We start from the raw sequence: 14,569 nt of genomic DNA, 5'->3' as shown, positions 1-14,569 counted from the left end.
TAAAAACTGATAATCTCCTAATGTTAATTATTACAACTGAATTTGAACATTCATCCAAGTTTACCAAATTGAGATTAATTGAAAATTTTATATTTTTCTTGTAAAAATTAGAGATCGGCTCATAAACCAGCAATGTAAAGAGAGTAATTGATTTCTTTTAATACAATTTCAAATAAAAGCAAAAGATAATATAGTCAAAAATAAAATAATGCAACTTTTATTTTCCATCATTTCATATCTTTTTTAACAAGAAAATATAAATAGTATTGACATAATCCCATTTGTTTGGTAGTGCTGTAAGTTTAAAAATTTATATTACCAATTACATATCAAATTTATGAACATTATAATGCTACCTGCACAAAATGCAAATATATTCTTCAATAAACACTTATTTCACTTGTATATACAAAAATAATTAAAACAACAATAATGTATAAAAATTGTTTTTAAATACAAAAATAACCTTTTTGTCTTAGAAAAAATAAATATTTAATGTTACTATGATGCTTTAAATATTGTGCACACTAAACCTAAGAAGGATAAATTGGACACTATTTAAAAAAAAAAAAATTTATGAAAGAATTATGTTTATCTACAAATTATACAATAGTTAACTTCTATTGTAATTTCAATAATCAATTGAAATGAAGTTTCAAAACAGTCAACAGGATAAATTAAAGTTCTTTTAGATAGAAAAATTTGTTCAATTAATAATTGTGAAGACAATGAATGCTGATTATATATGAATTGATGCAAAGAATCTTCTCTAAGCACTGAAAATAAACAAAATTATGTTCAAAAGTTACCTTTTAAAATGAATTATTAATGTATAGACAAATAATAGCTTAAATTATACTTATGTAAAAACCTGGAATATTTGGTTTATGCATAGATAAACCAAGTATTCATAAATTGTTGTAAATAACAATAATTTATAAAAAACAATAAAATTATAGTCCAGTAAATATTATAGTACCTGATTTGTTATTTAGAACAAAAGTATGCACAGTGAAAGTTAGTTAATCCAGCACCTTGAGGACCATAAGTGCCAGCTTACCGGATGTTTTTGTATTTTCATAAAATTCCATAACTTAAGCAGACTGAATGTTAAAGGCATTGCTGAACATTTTGTACCTAAAATGTATCTGTATGATTCCAATTTGTTCACACACACTTTTATCAGTCTGAAGATAATACAATGCATGACTATATTGTGTTAAGATTAATTGAAGAACCTGCAGACAGTAATGAACAGGTTGTTGCACAAAATCATCACTGACAATGATTCATATTCATATACAAGGTGTGACAGAAAAATAATGAGATTGGCATCATGAGTGTGATCTGGCAACACTGCGGACTTCCCAGCTTGTGTGTGTCAGTCCCTCCTAGATGATCAGTAACAGTTTCAACTTGTGCAGTAACTACGTGATCTAGTGAGCGTGATAAGTGAAGTATTCTTTTTGTATTACGTTATGGAAAATGAAAAGGAAAATTTCAAGCAACGGTGTGCCATCAAATTTTGTGTTAATCTTGGTAAACCTGCAAGTTTGACCTATGAAAAGATGCAATGAGCTTATGGGGAACATTTCTTATCATAAGCACAAGTTTTTCGGTGGCACAAAGCAAACCATAAGTATAACTTTCAATTGGCCACAAAGGCTTTGAAGGCAACATGCTGGCAGACAAGCTGGCGAAAAAGGCAACTACCAACTTGACAATAACGTACTCAAAATACCCTACCAGCTTCCTCTACAACATCATAAATCATCAAATTGATGCCTTATAGCAAGACAACTGGGATAATGCCACAACAGGCAGGCTCTGCCACCAATACCTACCTTTGATCATTGCAAGGCACAAGAACAAATTATTTTAGCCTTCCTTCACCCTCACGCAATGTCTTACAGGTCATGGGAGCTTTGGTGCATATCTTTACTGCTTTAAAAAGAAAACCAATAACTTGTGTGAACTTGACACTGACTGTGAAGATACTGCAGAACATTTTCTTTTCAAATGCACTAAATACCAGGACTTAAGAGACACTCTCCAGGGAACTTGCCTGTACGAAGGACTAAACTGGCCGCCAGGGAAGCACCAGCTTCTTAACAACAAAAAACTCTTTAGGGCTTTGACCCGATTCATAACTGAGACCAAGGTGCTCATACCTACTTTGGAACTCTCCTGAGCAACAGGACTCCTGGCATTGGCCATTTGTTATGGAATTCTGCTGGTTTTTTTTCTCTCTTTCCTCCCTGCATGTAAGCTACATGTTACTTCTGCAAAGCTCATCAACCAGCATGTAAATATTGTATACCTTCTTTTTGTAATTCTACTCATGTTTATGATATTCGGGCTACCCTTAGAACTCTCTTCTCTGTAAGGAACAAGTGGTTCCAATTCTCATCTACATCCGAAAGTACCGGAATGCACGTTTCCCTCCGTAATTTTAGGCCAAATGGCCAGCAATGGAAAGCAATCATCTACAATTTTGTTATCGGGAAAGTCTTCCTAATTATTACTGTATATTTTATTGGAAAAGCTTTCCATCACTGTTTACTGTTTTTCTAATGATTATCTTAAGTGATGCAAACGCCTGTGGGGTCCCATGGGGTCCCACAGTTGCTCTTATTCTTCACACCTTCCTATCTTCCTTACTTCCTCTTCCACCTAACTTCTTCTCTTTTCTAATTTCTTCCTTCTGTTTCTTCAGGGCAAAAGTCTGACATAAAGGTCAGACAGCTCTCTACCTTCTTTAAGTAAAGTAAAGTACTGCTTCCTTAAGTAAAGTAAGTAAAGATAACATCCAAAGGAGCATAACCGTGCTGCTGCAGGCGATTCCAGTTGAAGCCTTCCAGCACTGCTATGAAAAGTGGCAAAAATGCCTCCGCCAATGTATAGCTGCCCAAGGGAACTGCTTTGAAAGGGATAACATTAATGTATAAAAATAAAAAAATTAGTTGCATTACTTTTCTACTACATGTATTTATTTTCCAGACAAATACTGTATAATGCAATTCACAAATGCTACTCTTGCTCTGAGTACAAAAAGCATTTTTTGGTGCACTGTGAGGCAGTAAAAGAGAGAATTTATTTATTTATAGTTATGTTTAGTTACTTAAGTATTCCCCCCCTTTGTTTCAGTTATTTTCAGTTTTGGAGGTCGAGTGATGTTAAACGTTAAACCTTAATAGCTTCTCAAATAGAACACTATTTGCAAAATTTCATACTAACATTTGAATAACAAATGGAATTGCATCCTACTAATTTAGAGTTAAAATATGACAAAAAATTAAATAATATTCTACCATATTTTTGTAACCATATTCAATATGCAAATTAACAATGTATAAAAAAAAAACCCATTGTAAAACTGACATAGCAAACTAATTTTCACTTCTGCTGGTCAATGTATTGCTGTTAAATTTAAGTGCTTAATTAATTGATTGATTCAACAGTGGATTAAGGAGTTTTCTGCCCTAATCAGGTTAATTTGTTTGAGATTTTGATTAATTGTAATTTTGTAAATTGCTGAAATTGAAAATTTACAAAACTGTATTACAAGAGGGTGCTGGATTACTGGACATTCTAGATTATTTGCTGTCAGATTAACAAACTGCTATAAATGAAATAGATGATTTTCAAAAAAAAATTCTGCTTTAAGTTATAATTACATATTGATTTCTATATATCTATGTAAAATATAGATACGTAATTCTATATTAAATACATTATATAAACAATTTACAGATATTATATTTGTGAATAACTTATTATTCTTGTTACATATCAATATATTTAAAGAAGTGTTTCCCCTTAAAAACATCTGTTTCATGATAATAGATTTAATAATACATTGCTTTTCTTTCATAAATACAGTATGTTGATATTATTACTTAAATTGATACATTTGAATCAAGATCAGTTTGTAAAATATCACTCTTCAGAATAAATAAAAATTACTTATAATATTTAAGGCATTTCACTAAAATATCTATGTCATTTCTCTCTTGCATAACAGCTTTTGTTTTAACTAGTTTCTAAATCTGTATAAAAAACCTAGAAATAATTAGCAGTATAGTAGGGTCCCTCAAACTCAAGTTAATGTGGACTAAAAAGTGAGGAGTTACAAAAAATGACAAACTTTAGGGCATAGAAATGATGTTAGTCTAAATAGCAAAATTTTCATAAAGGTATTGTGTGCAAATTTGTATACATGTTAACTACATGACAGTAGTGGCTATTTCTATTTGTAGTTAAATTTTAATTTACAAAAACAAAAATATTGGCTATTCAGTGTCTAATTTTGAGTTAGCAACATTCATGTTGTGGCATTTTGCAGTGGCACCTTGAAAAAGGGTTATATTCTTTGTTAACACATGAAATTGATGCTATTTCAGAGTGTTGCTAGGTAAGAACGATAATTTATTTGATTGTAATGTTAAGTTATAGAGGTAAAAATTAGATTATATGCATTTCTTACTTTTGGACGAGTTTTACAAAATGTCAAGTTATTGATGGTCAAGTTTCTGGGATCTACTGTATTATATATTATGTTAACAGAGATAGCTGAACAAAAATTAATAAGGATAAACTTTTACTGTGACAGTTATTTCTAATACTCTCTTTTAAACTCCTCTAACAAGCATAATAAGTATTAGTTCCAATTTGGCTACTAAGGGCCTACTTATACAACTTTCAACTACACAAGAGTTTTTATAAAAAGTTACTCTTGACAGATCAATTTGGAATAATATAACTTGTCTGCTACAGAAATTATAGGACAATTAACAAAAACATTCAAAAATGCATATGCAGATCTAATTTAATTAAAGTTCTTCAAATTACAATATACAGTAATAGACTAATCTGGTTTCCAGAAATATGAAATTACCAGAAAGCAAGCTATTTTTAAATTTGCAGGCTGTGGTTTGCTGCATGGCTGCTTTGTTTTGGTTTCAAACAGACCATACTTTAGTAGTACAGTGGTACCTTGACTTATAAAGGTCCCAACTTACGAGTTTTTGAGATACGAGAAGTCTCTTGACTGATTTTTTGATTTGAGTAGCTAAAATTTGGGTTATGAGCCAGCTTAAGATACTTCACTGCTAGTTAGTGTAGTGAATGCCACAACAAACCATAGATTAGGAAAGAAAATGGAAAACTGCCGTAATTTTTGTTACCCTTCCAATATCTGACAGGCTAGCCTATAGAAAAACACATGATTGAGTGATGTAGGAATTAGTTCACTTCCATGTGTGCAGCGGCACCATCTCTCATTTGTTGAACTACCCATCTTTTCTTTCTTTATCTATGCAGTGAATGTTGCAACATTAGCAAAACCAGTTTATTGCAGTACATTCTATTGTGTTTTTATACAATATTTGTTATTTATAAGTACATTTTTCTTATTTAAAAACACATAATAAAAAATTGCAGTGTTTTGGGGGGTCAAAAACAGATTAATAGCATTTCAATGGGATAAACTGATTTGACAGTATGAATAATTTGTTATGAGTTCTGTCACAGAACAAATTAAACTCTTAAGTCAAGACACCATTGTATATTAATTTGTATCTGTTAAATATAATTCCATTCTTAACTTTGTTGTTTATTTTATATTTTAAATATATGTTAGCCCTTGTTTAGAAAACTGGAACATCCAGAAAATGAGATCACTTTCAGTCCCAAACTTGCTACATAATTGATCTTGTATTGTATCTATTTCTACATTTTTTACAAAAAAATTAAAATCTTATGTACCTTTTAAATGATTAGTTGTAGTACCTATTTGAATTTCTTTTTCTATAAAATCTACTTAATGAAATTTCTGATGTTTTACTTGATGTGCTGCTTGAATCCTAAAAAAAGTAAAAATTGGCAATGATTAAATACTTTATCAATACACAGTATATATTTAAATATATAATCATAAAATACATATCAGTGTTTTCAAAATGCAGATTGTAACCTATTAATTAGTAGTAATGAGAATTAAAAGAAAAATTTTCAGTATATAGCAAATCATTGTGCAAAGAGTAATGAATGCTCAAGTCTGACATAGTCATATGACAAAAATGTTCAAGTGTAAATAATGTTACTGTTATAAAAAACTCTCATACTTTCTAAATTTTTACAAATTCTAAATAACTTATGTAATCTAAACTTCTATTTGCATTAATTCTTGCAATTTTCAAATTTAATTGTATTTATCAACTTATTTTATTAAAACTCTAACTTTTGTTTATATCGATAAAATTATATTGTTTATTCCTTTACTATTGATAAAATATGATTTCTAAATTTTATCTACTTGAAGTACTGTTCAAATTTCCACCATCACAAATTTCACACACATCTATTGTATTAAATAGTCTTTCCCCTATTTTTATTTGTTCTATCTATTCTGGATTTTTTGCCAATGCTGTATTATTAAATATTAATAAAATAGTAAAGCCAATCATTGCCATATGCCATCAGACTATATAACAGCTATATTAATAATATATAAAAATACTATTATTAATATAGCCATTATATAGTCTGATGGAATACAGCAGTGGTTGGCTTTATTATTATAATGTATCAGATTTTTGTAGAGTTGTTAGTTTACTAATAAAATATTTCTTGTTTTTACTTTATCATATGTGTACTGGATCATGATGCAAAATATACTTTTTACAATGGGCAGTCAGAAAAGTTTAAAAAAACACTGGTATATATATCATTGCTAATAACTTATACAAACTCACTATTTCATCTCTGTCACTTTCATCTTGCTCAGAATGACAATTATTATTCAAATAAATGGAATGATTATTTTTACCTGGAGAAAAGTTTATAAAAATTAGAATTATTTTTAATAAAATTGAAATTATCAAATTTTTTTAAATAAAGAATAATTACCTCTAGAATTTCCATTTAGAAGTTTTCTTTTAGAACTATCAAGTTCTTCATCTGATGAATAAATATAAGATTCTAAGTCAGACTTTTCACTAAAGAAATAATTTCTGATTAGAAATGACAGTAAATGAACAAATCTTTTCATCAGAATAAATTTTATTTAGCCTATATACTCAAAAATACCAACTATACAGTTTCTTCAGTTAAAAATGCTATATACAGTAGAAGTTAATTAATCTGACATCTACAGAACTGGTGCTGATCTATCAAACATGCTAAATTACTAGACATTTTTGTATTTTCAAAAATTCTATAACTTGTGTGTCATTTGAAGACGTAAGTTTCAAACAATGCTATACATTTTGCTTTATGCTTCCATTTATTTACATATGATCTTTAATCAGTCTGAAATGATATATTGCCCGACTATACTGTGTTAAAGATGTATTGAAAAATCTGCAAAACAATAATTAATACATTTATTTCTCAGAATGTTTAGCACACATCTCCAAACATATATGGATTTGCAGTATACTAGTTTGATGGATTATTATTAAATAATTCCAGATTATCATCTACTTTTTGGAGAATGTTGGATTAACATCCTTAACTTCTACTGTGTATAAACTTCTTTATAACAATAATTTTATTTAAATTAATTTTTTCAGTTTGACTAATACTTTAAATTTTCAATTATTACTTCAAAAAGCTTTTCGCAAAATGATATACAGTAAGACCCTGCTTAACACTGCCTTTGATTAACACTGATTCAATATAACACAGTCTGTTCAAAGCCTTAAAAAAGCTCAAAATTTACGCTGATTCAAATTATCACAGAATTTCATTGATTTGTTTATAATACAATCATTCACAAACATGAACCAATCAGCAAAAGGTGGCAATTTGTTGTAGCCTAAATCTATGTTTGGTGCAATTTTGGGAAAAATATATCATGGATGCCATAGGCAATATCAACTTCGCTTGGCAAGAATTAACTGATAAATGCATGAAAGGAGTGTGGAAGAAGTTATAGCTGAAGGTATCCAAGGATTCTCAATGAGAAGAGCCTATTGCTGTATCGTTAGGTTGACAATTTGGTCAACCTAATTGATACAGAAGGACCAGGAGATGTAGACAAGCAGGATATTGAGGAATTACTGCATGTTTCTGGTGAGAGCCTTACCAACAATGACCTTCAGGAACTGGCAGAACAAGAAATTCGAGTAGAACTGGAAAACAGGGATTGTGAAAACGAAGAACCCAAAGAATTTATCTACAGATTTCCTTAGTAGAAGTTTGGTAATAATAACTGAAATCGTTCATCAAGCTATAGCGAATGATCCAGATTTTGAAAGGAATGCAAAAGCAAAACAAAGCGTTTTGGATGCGATTTTCCGCTACCAATGTTTGCTTAAGAAAAGAAAAAAGCAACAAATGAAACTACATGACTTTATTGCAAAAGAAGAATTTCAGAAAAGCCAGGATCTTTGTCACAAAAAATGAACTTTACATTTCTGTGTTCATATGTTTGTGTGTTATTTAACATATTATTATTATACAAATTAATATAAAAATAAATTAAAATTAAAGTAAAATCTGTTTATTTTTGGTCACATAATCCCTTTTCCCTATTTACTCTGTGTTAAAGTGACCTTGTTTAAAGCTGTTTTGTTTAGCGCTTTGTCATCTAGGAATGCATCCCCTGCATTAGTAGGGTCTTATTGTATAACAAATCAAACGATCATCACAATTAATTGAGCTATTTTTTGCTATTATTAATAATTAGAAAAAAGTAATTAGGTATTGGAGATAGACATTAGATGTCATCTCTTATTGAAATTAATATTTATCATAATTTAATATTCATTAAATATAACATACAATTTTTAGCTCAGCATATAATTGTTAGTATAAATCACAATTTGAATGACTGCATCATTATAATTAATCAAATTAAATGTATGGTTCATACTCTTGTGATTAAAAAGTATTTAAAATGGTTCAATAAAATGCAAGATTTGAATTTATTCATAAAAATTTATTTTGTCCCCTTCAAAGTAATCTCCTCCCACTGCAATACATTTATATCAACGTTTTTTCCAGTCCTCAAAACATGCTTTAAAGTTGTTTTTGTGAAACTCCTTCAGAATTTAAAGTAAATTTTGTTTTATGGCATCAATTGACTCAAAATGGTGACCACAAAGCAAAAATTTTAGTTGAGGAAACAGGAAAAAAGTCATACGATGCCATATCAGGTGAATATAAAGCTTGTGGAACTGTGTTGAATTTTTGACAAAAAGTTCACAAACAACAAGAGCATTGTGAGCAGCTGCATTATAGTAGTGCAAAATCTATGAGTTTTCTCATCACAAATCAGGTAATTTTCTAAGAATTGCTTCATGCAAATGATGCAGAATGCTCATATACAGTAATATTCTTTGTTAACAGTTCGTCAGTCAGAAGAAATTCATGATGCACAACACCACGACAGTCGAAGAAAAAGTCAAAAATCAAAGTTGTGTTGACTAAATTTGAAGTGATATTCTTAGTCTTGCTTCACCTTTCACTCATTGTTAAGCTGTTTCAGTGTCAAAAGTGTAGATCCATGTTTCATCACTTGTAATAATGTGTTTTAAGAATGATTTGCCCTGAGAAAGCATTTTCTTGGCCACGAACACATTTTTAGAAAAAATTTGATTTTGGGACAACTCAAATAGCAACACACCATAAGTCCAAATAATCTTTTAAAATTGCTTGACAAGATCCAAATTATACTGGAGAATGTTCAATAATGTTCCTAATTGTTAAACAAAAATCACTGAGCACAAATCTCTGACCTGAGTAACATATTGTTCATCAGTTAAAGTGGATGGTATACCAGAGCATGGTTCATCTTTGATATGTTCTCTACCTTCGTTGATTATCTTGTACTACTTGGAAAGTCTTGCTTTTGACAAACTATTGTCACCAAAGGCTTTTTGCATCATTTGCAGCATTTTTGTAGTAGTATTTCTGTTGCAAAACAAAATGTAATGCATGTTCTTTCTCAATTACACTTGATATTTTGAAAAATTGCCAGTGCAAAAATTCTTTATACACAAAACAAGTGTTTTGTGTGTAATGAAAACAGATGACGACATATGGATTGCTGTTAAATGATGAAAGTCATACCAAATGACATCATCCCTCTTGCACATGCACAGTTTAAATAAACCATTCTTAATACTTTTTGAATACAGTAGTAAGAATGAACAAAATTTACATTAACCTATCCCATGTTAAAATTTTTTCCATTACATGTCGCACCATGTTGAATTTTTGTCGATGTTAAGCCTAATGAAAATTCCATGTTTTAGAAAAAATAATCATGGCTATTGTATCATCCAAAATTATTTTTTTATTTCGCACAAACAAAATAGATATACTAATAAATGTGAAATCAAAAAATTTATATTTCAGAAGTTAGTTTTAATATAAAAATTATGCCAACTAGCGACATCGAGTGTTAAAAATGTCCTAATGCAGAAACGAGATATCTAGGGTCAAACGGTCAAGGTCATTATATTTTGACCCGAGATATGCCAGGAATACCAGGGAATAGGTTAAATACTCAATATTTTATTGTACTTGAATTCTATAGTTAAGTCATTTAAGTCTTGTCCTGATATTAAAAAAGTGTGCAGAATAAAAATGTTAGCATTTTGTTTCATCACAACTGATAAAATAATTCCATTTAGTTTTTAGCAAAGTTTAACAAATGATACCAACAGATTTTAATCAAGCTGTGATATGGCTAATTAATTATAAAAATATAATTTGGATTAAAGACAGTCAGTCAAGTCACCATCTAATATTAAATTTGATAACTACAAATTAATTAATTTAGAATATTCTAGTAGAATAGATCGATCCAGAGCAGGACTCAAAACACACAATTCCTACTTACCATGCAGATGCATTGCCAGTTCAAGCTTCCAGACTGATCTCCTCTTCCAGGCATATTTAAATATGATGTAACCATCCTTGGTTACTTAATGCACCAACTGGGGATGGCTTCAGCATCCTCATCCTACAATCACCTATTTATGGTACTTAGCTGGCCATCACTCAAGATATATTAGCATAATAGTTTACACAAATTTAATACAAGATACCAGCTTAACTGCCTATCTCGAGTTCAAATTATATAATATCACTAATATAATTGGCAAGCACACTGCACGGCAAGCAGAGATTGCAGGTTCAAGCCCTGCCCCGGGTCAGTTCTTTTATTCCAGAAGATTCTAAATTTATTTAATAATTTATTTAAATTATAACTATTAATTTAGTTAAGAGATGGCACCTAACATCTACCTCTAGTAACAAATTGCTTTATATCAATCATTTAATTAGCCAGATTATAACCCGATATTTAAGGCAATTGTTGGTAATTCATTATGTACTCATCGAGCTTAGAGATGTTTATATTTATATAATATCTTTATAATTAATTAATCATATTATAGCCTGATTAAAATTTGATGATATCATTTGTTTATTACTATATGTCAGGCTTGGTTTATAAAATTTTAATAATTTTGAAATAGAAAATTTAATACTATTAAGTATAAAATTCAATTTGATAATTTAAACTATTAAATCAATTAATCTCAAATATTAAAAATTGCTCAATTACATAATATATAAAAACTATGAATAGAAATTATAAATTTGTGCTTACTCTATATGAAAACAAGTTTTGAGTTTTTTTCTTTTATAACTCTTTTCATCATTAAATGAAGAATCATCATCATCATCATCAGAATTATCATTAGACTTAGAGTCCGACAATTCATATCTCTGTTCACGATTCCTTGCTCTATTTGCTCGTTCTACAAAATAAAATTGTAAAATATCACTTGATAAGAAATTTGATCATCTTCTGCAATCATCATCAAATAAAATTTGCTTTATAAAAATATTCTCACATTTTTTCTTATAACAAACTATCATCTATCCAATATAAAAAAATCATTACATGGAAAATAATACAGAGAGATTCTCACAATCTGTATTCAATAAGCAAGCATCAAATTATTGATTTTATGATAATTTGTTTTCTAAGATGAAAAGATTTGTAATTGCAATTCAAGATTTATCAATAAAAATACATAAAATGATGATGATTAGGCAACAAAATCGTTGATATTAAAACTTAAAATATGTGATATCATTTTACAAGTTTTAAACTTCCTCAGGCTAAAACACATTAGTTAATGATTTTCCTACTTGATTACATAATCACTCATAAAATATAAATTTCAATCAAATAATTATATTAAATTAAATGTATTTTAATATAATTAATGTCTGTGAATGAAATACAATTTAGCAACTAAAATATTTAAGATATATTTCATTTAAATTTCTCAATATAAAAAAATTAACATAAAGGTTTGAAAAAATATAGCTGTTTAATTAAGGCACTAAATAATGGACAACACAACAACAGTGTATATTTGTTTATGTATAGTTTAAATGTTTTTCTAAAGTCTAAAAATGCCCAAAATTCATATGAAACAAAAAAATTATCCACAAAATTAACTTCTAATGTTACGATACAGTAAGACCCCGCTTAACCCCGCAGGGGATGCGTTCCTAGATGACAAAGCACTAAATGAAACAGCGTTAAACAAGGTCATTTTAACACAGAGTAAATAGGGATATGGGAACACACGACCAAAAATAAACAGATTTTACTTTTAATTTATTTTTATATTAATTTGTATAATAATATATGTTAAATAACACATAAACACATGCACACAGAAATGTAAAGTTCATTTTTTGTGATGAAGGTCCTGACTTTTCTGAAATTCTTGTTTTTTTGCAATAAAGTTGTGAAGTTTCATTTGTTGCTTTTTCTTTCCTTAGGCAAATGTCAGTATCAGAAGATCTCATCTAAAACGCCTCGTTTTGTTTTTATACTCCTTTCAAAATCTGGATCATTCGCTACAATTTGATCAACAATTTCAGTTATTGTTACCAAACTTCTTCTAAGAAAATCTGTAGAGAAATTTTTTGGGTTCTTTGTTTTCAGAATCTCTATTTTCCAGTTCTACAGAATTCCTTGAAGGTCGTCGTTGGTAAGGTTCTTACCAGAAACCTGCTGTAACTCCTCAATATCCTGCTTGTCTACATCTCCTATAGAGATTAAATTGACAATTTGATCAATTGACAAACCTAACAATACAGCGATAGACTCTTCTCGTTGAGAATTCTTGGATACCGTCAGCCATAACTTCTTCCACACTTCGTTCATGCATTTATCAATTAATTCTTGTCAAGCAAAGCTGATATTGCTTATGCCATCCATGATGTTATATTTTTTCCAAAATTGCAGAAACAAACATAAATTTAAAGAAAGTACACTTTTTTCTGATTGGTTCAAGTACATAAATAATCGTATTATATATGAATCAATGAAACACCGCAATAATTTGAATTGGCATAAATTTTGAGCTTTTTTCAAGGCTTTGAGCAGATCACATTATATTGAATCAGCGTTAAGTAGGGTCTTACTGTATTTATTTAGTGCTCTCAGAACAAAATCAGCACCAATATTCAAAGTAAAAGCAATCTTCCAAGCTAGTTTCCTAACTTCTAGAATTTAATTCATTTCTTGAGTACTTCTCTTGTTAGAAATAGTCTAATGCCAATGACATTTATTAATTGCAAATTCTCTAAATATCACTATTAGTTTAAGTATCATTATAACTATCTGAAATTATAATATACCAAAGACATTTATTTATTTGATTGAACAAAAAAAAATTTGAAGAAACTTATTTCTACCTTTAAATTTATTTTTTGAGAAATGTTTCATAAATATCTTTTCATTCTTTTGTTAAATTATAATAAAAAATATTTCTTTTGAAACTTTTAATTATAAAAAACTTTGATTTTTCATATTTATAATTTTATTTAAAAAACAATATTTATTTAACTAATTACAAAAACATTTGAAATAAAATTTTATTGCATGTTTAGAAATATTAATTTACTAATATAATTTTAATATAACATACAATTGATTTTTTTAATTTCAAGAAAGAAATGTTATCCATTAAATAAATGATATTCCTTTTAGAAAAATTTACTTAATTTCATTTTCATAATAGTCTTTATTGCCCCTCATATATAATGATTTGCAATATGGTAGAAATATATAAAATTAAAAAATTTTTTCATATCACATTTGTCATCACTTAAATTACACAAATTCCAGAAAATTAGCTGGTACCAATATTAAGTGATAGTGAATACAATTTACAAGAATTTTTAATTGTAATATCAATGCAATTTCTTGAATCATCTTAATTCATTATACATGCAATAGCCAACTAAGTAGAAAGATCAGCATAGTTTTCTAAAAGAAATTAAATCCTCTACTTTTTGATTACTTAAAATATGAAGATGTAATTACTAAAGGCAAATTTGATTACAGTTTTGAATGCAACAAAAGTTTTTGAAAATATAACTAAATCATTTTATTAATAAAACAATTTTTAAATTTAGATTAATTAAACACTGAATAAACATAATATATGTTGAAAATTTCAAAATGTATTTTTGGGAATATACTGATTTTACACACAATAATATTTGCATGCCAACAAGGAAA

The 14,569-nt window shown here is 28.6% G+C and overlaps 1 protein-coding gene across 1 annotated transcript in view; it reads right to left on the bottom strand.

Annotated features, from left to right (window-relative positions):
• Positions 1-201: 201 nt before the first annotated feature.
• LOC136982868 (chromatin remodeling regulator CECR2-like) overlaps positions 202-14,569 on the bottom strand; it is a 43,572-nt gene continuing 29,204 nt past the window's right edge. Inside the window, exons 10-14 of the mRNA XM_067279419.1 lie at positions 11,627-11,777; positions 6,910-6,998; positions 6,756-6,829; positions 5,767-5,864; positions 202-776 (exon numbers count right to left, since the gene is read on the bottom strand). Coding sequence (XP_067135520.1) covers positions 5,778-5,864; positions 6,756-6,829; positions 6,910-6,998; positions 11,627-11,777 — 401 coding nt within the window. The 3' untranslated portion in view covers positions 202-776; positions 5,767-5,777. The remainder of the gene's footprint in view (positions 777-5,766; positions 5,865-6,755; positions 6,830-6,909; positions 6,999-11,626; positions 11,778-14,569) is intronic.

This window comes from Centruroides vittatus, unplaced genomic scaffold (genome assembly GCF_030686945.1).
Source record: "Centruroides vittatus isolate TY-2023 unplaced genomic scaffold, ASM3068694v2 contig_866, whole genome shotgun sequence".
Lineage (NCBI taxonomy): Eukaryota > Metazoa > Arthropoda > Arachnida > Scorpiones > Buthidae > Centruroides > Centruroides vittatus.
This window is presented reverse-complemented; position numbering and strand designations above follow the sequence as displayed.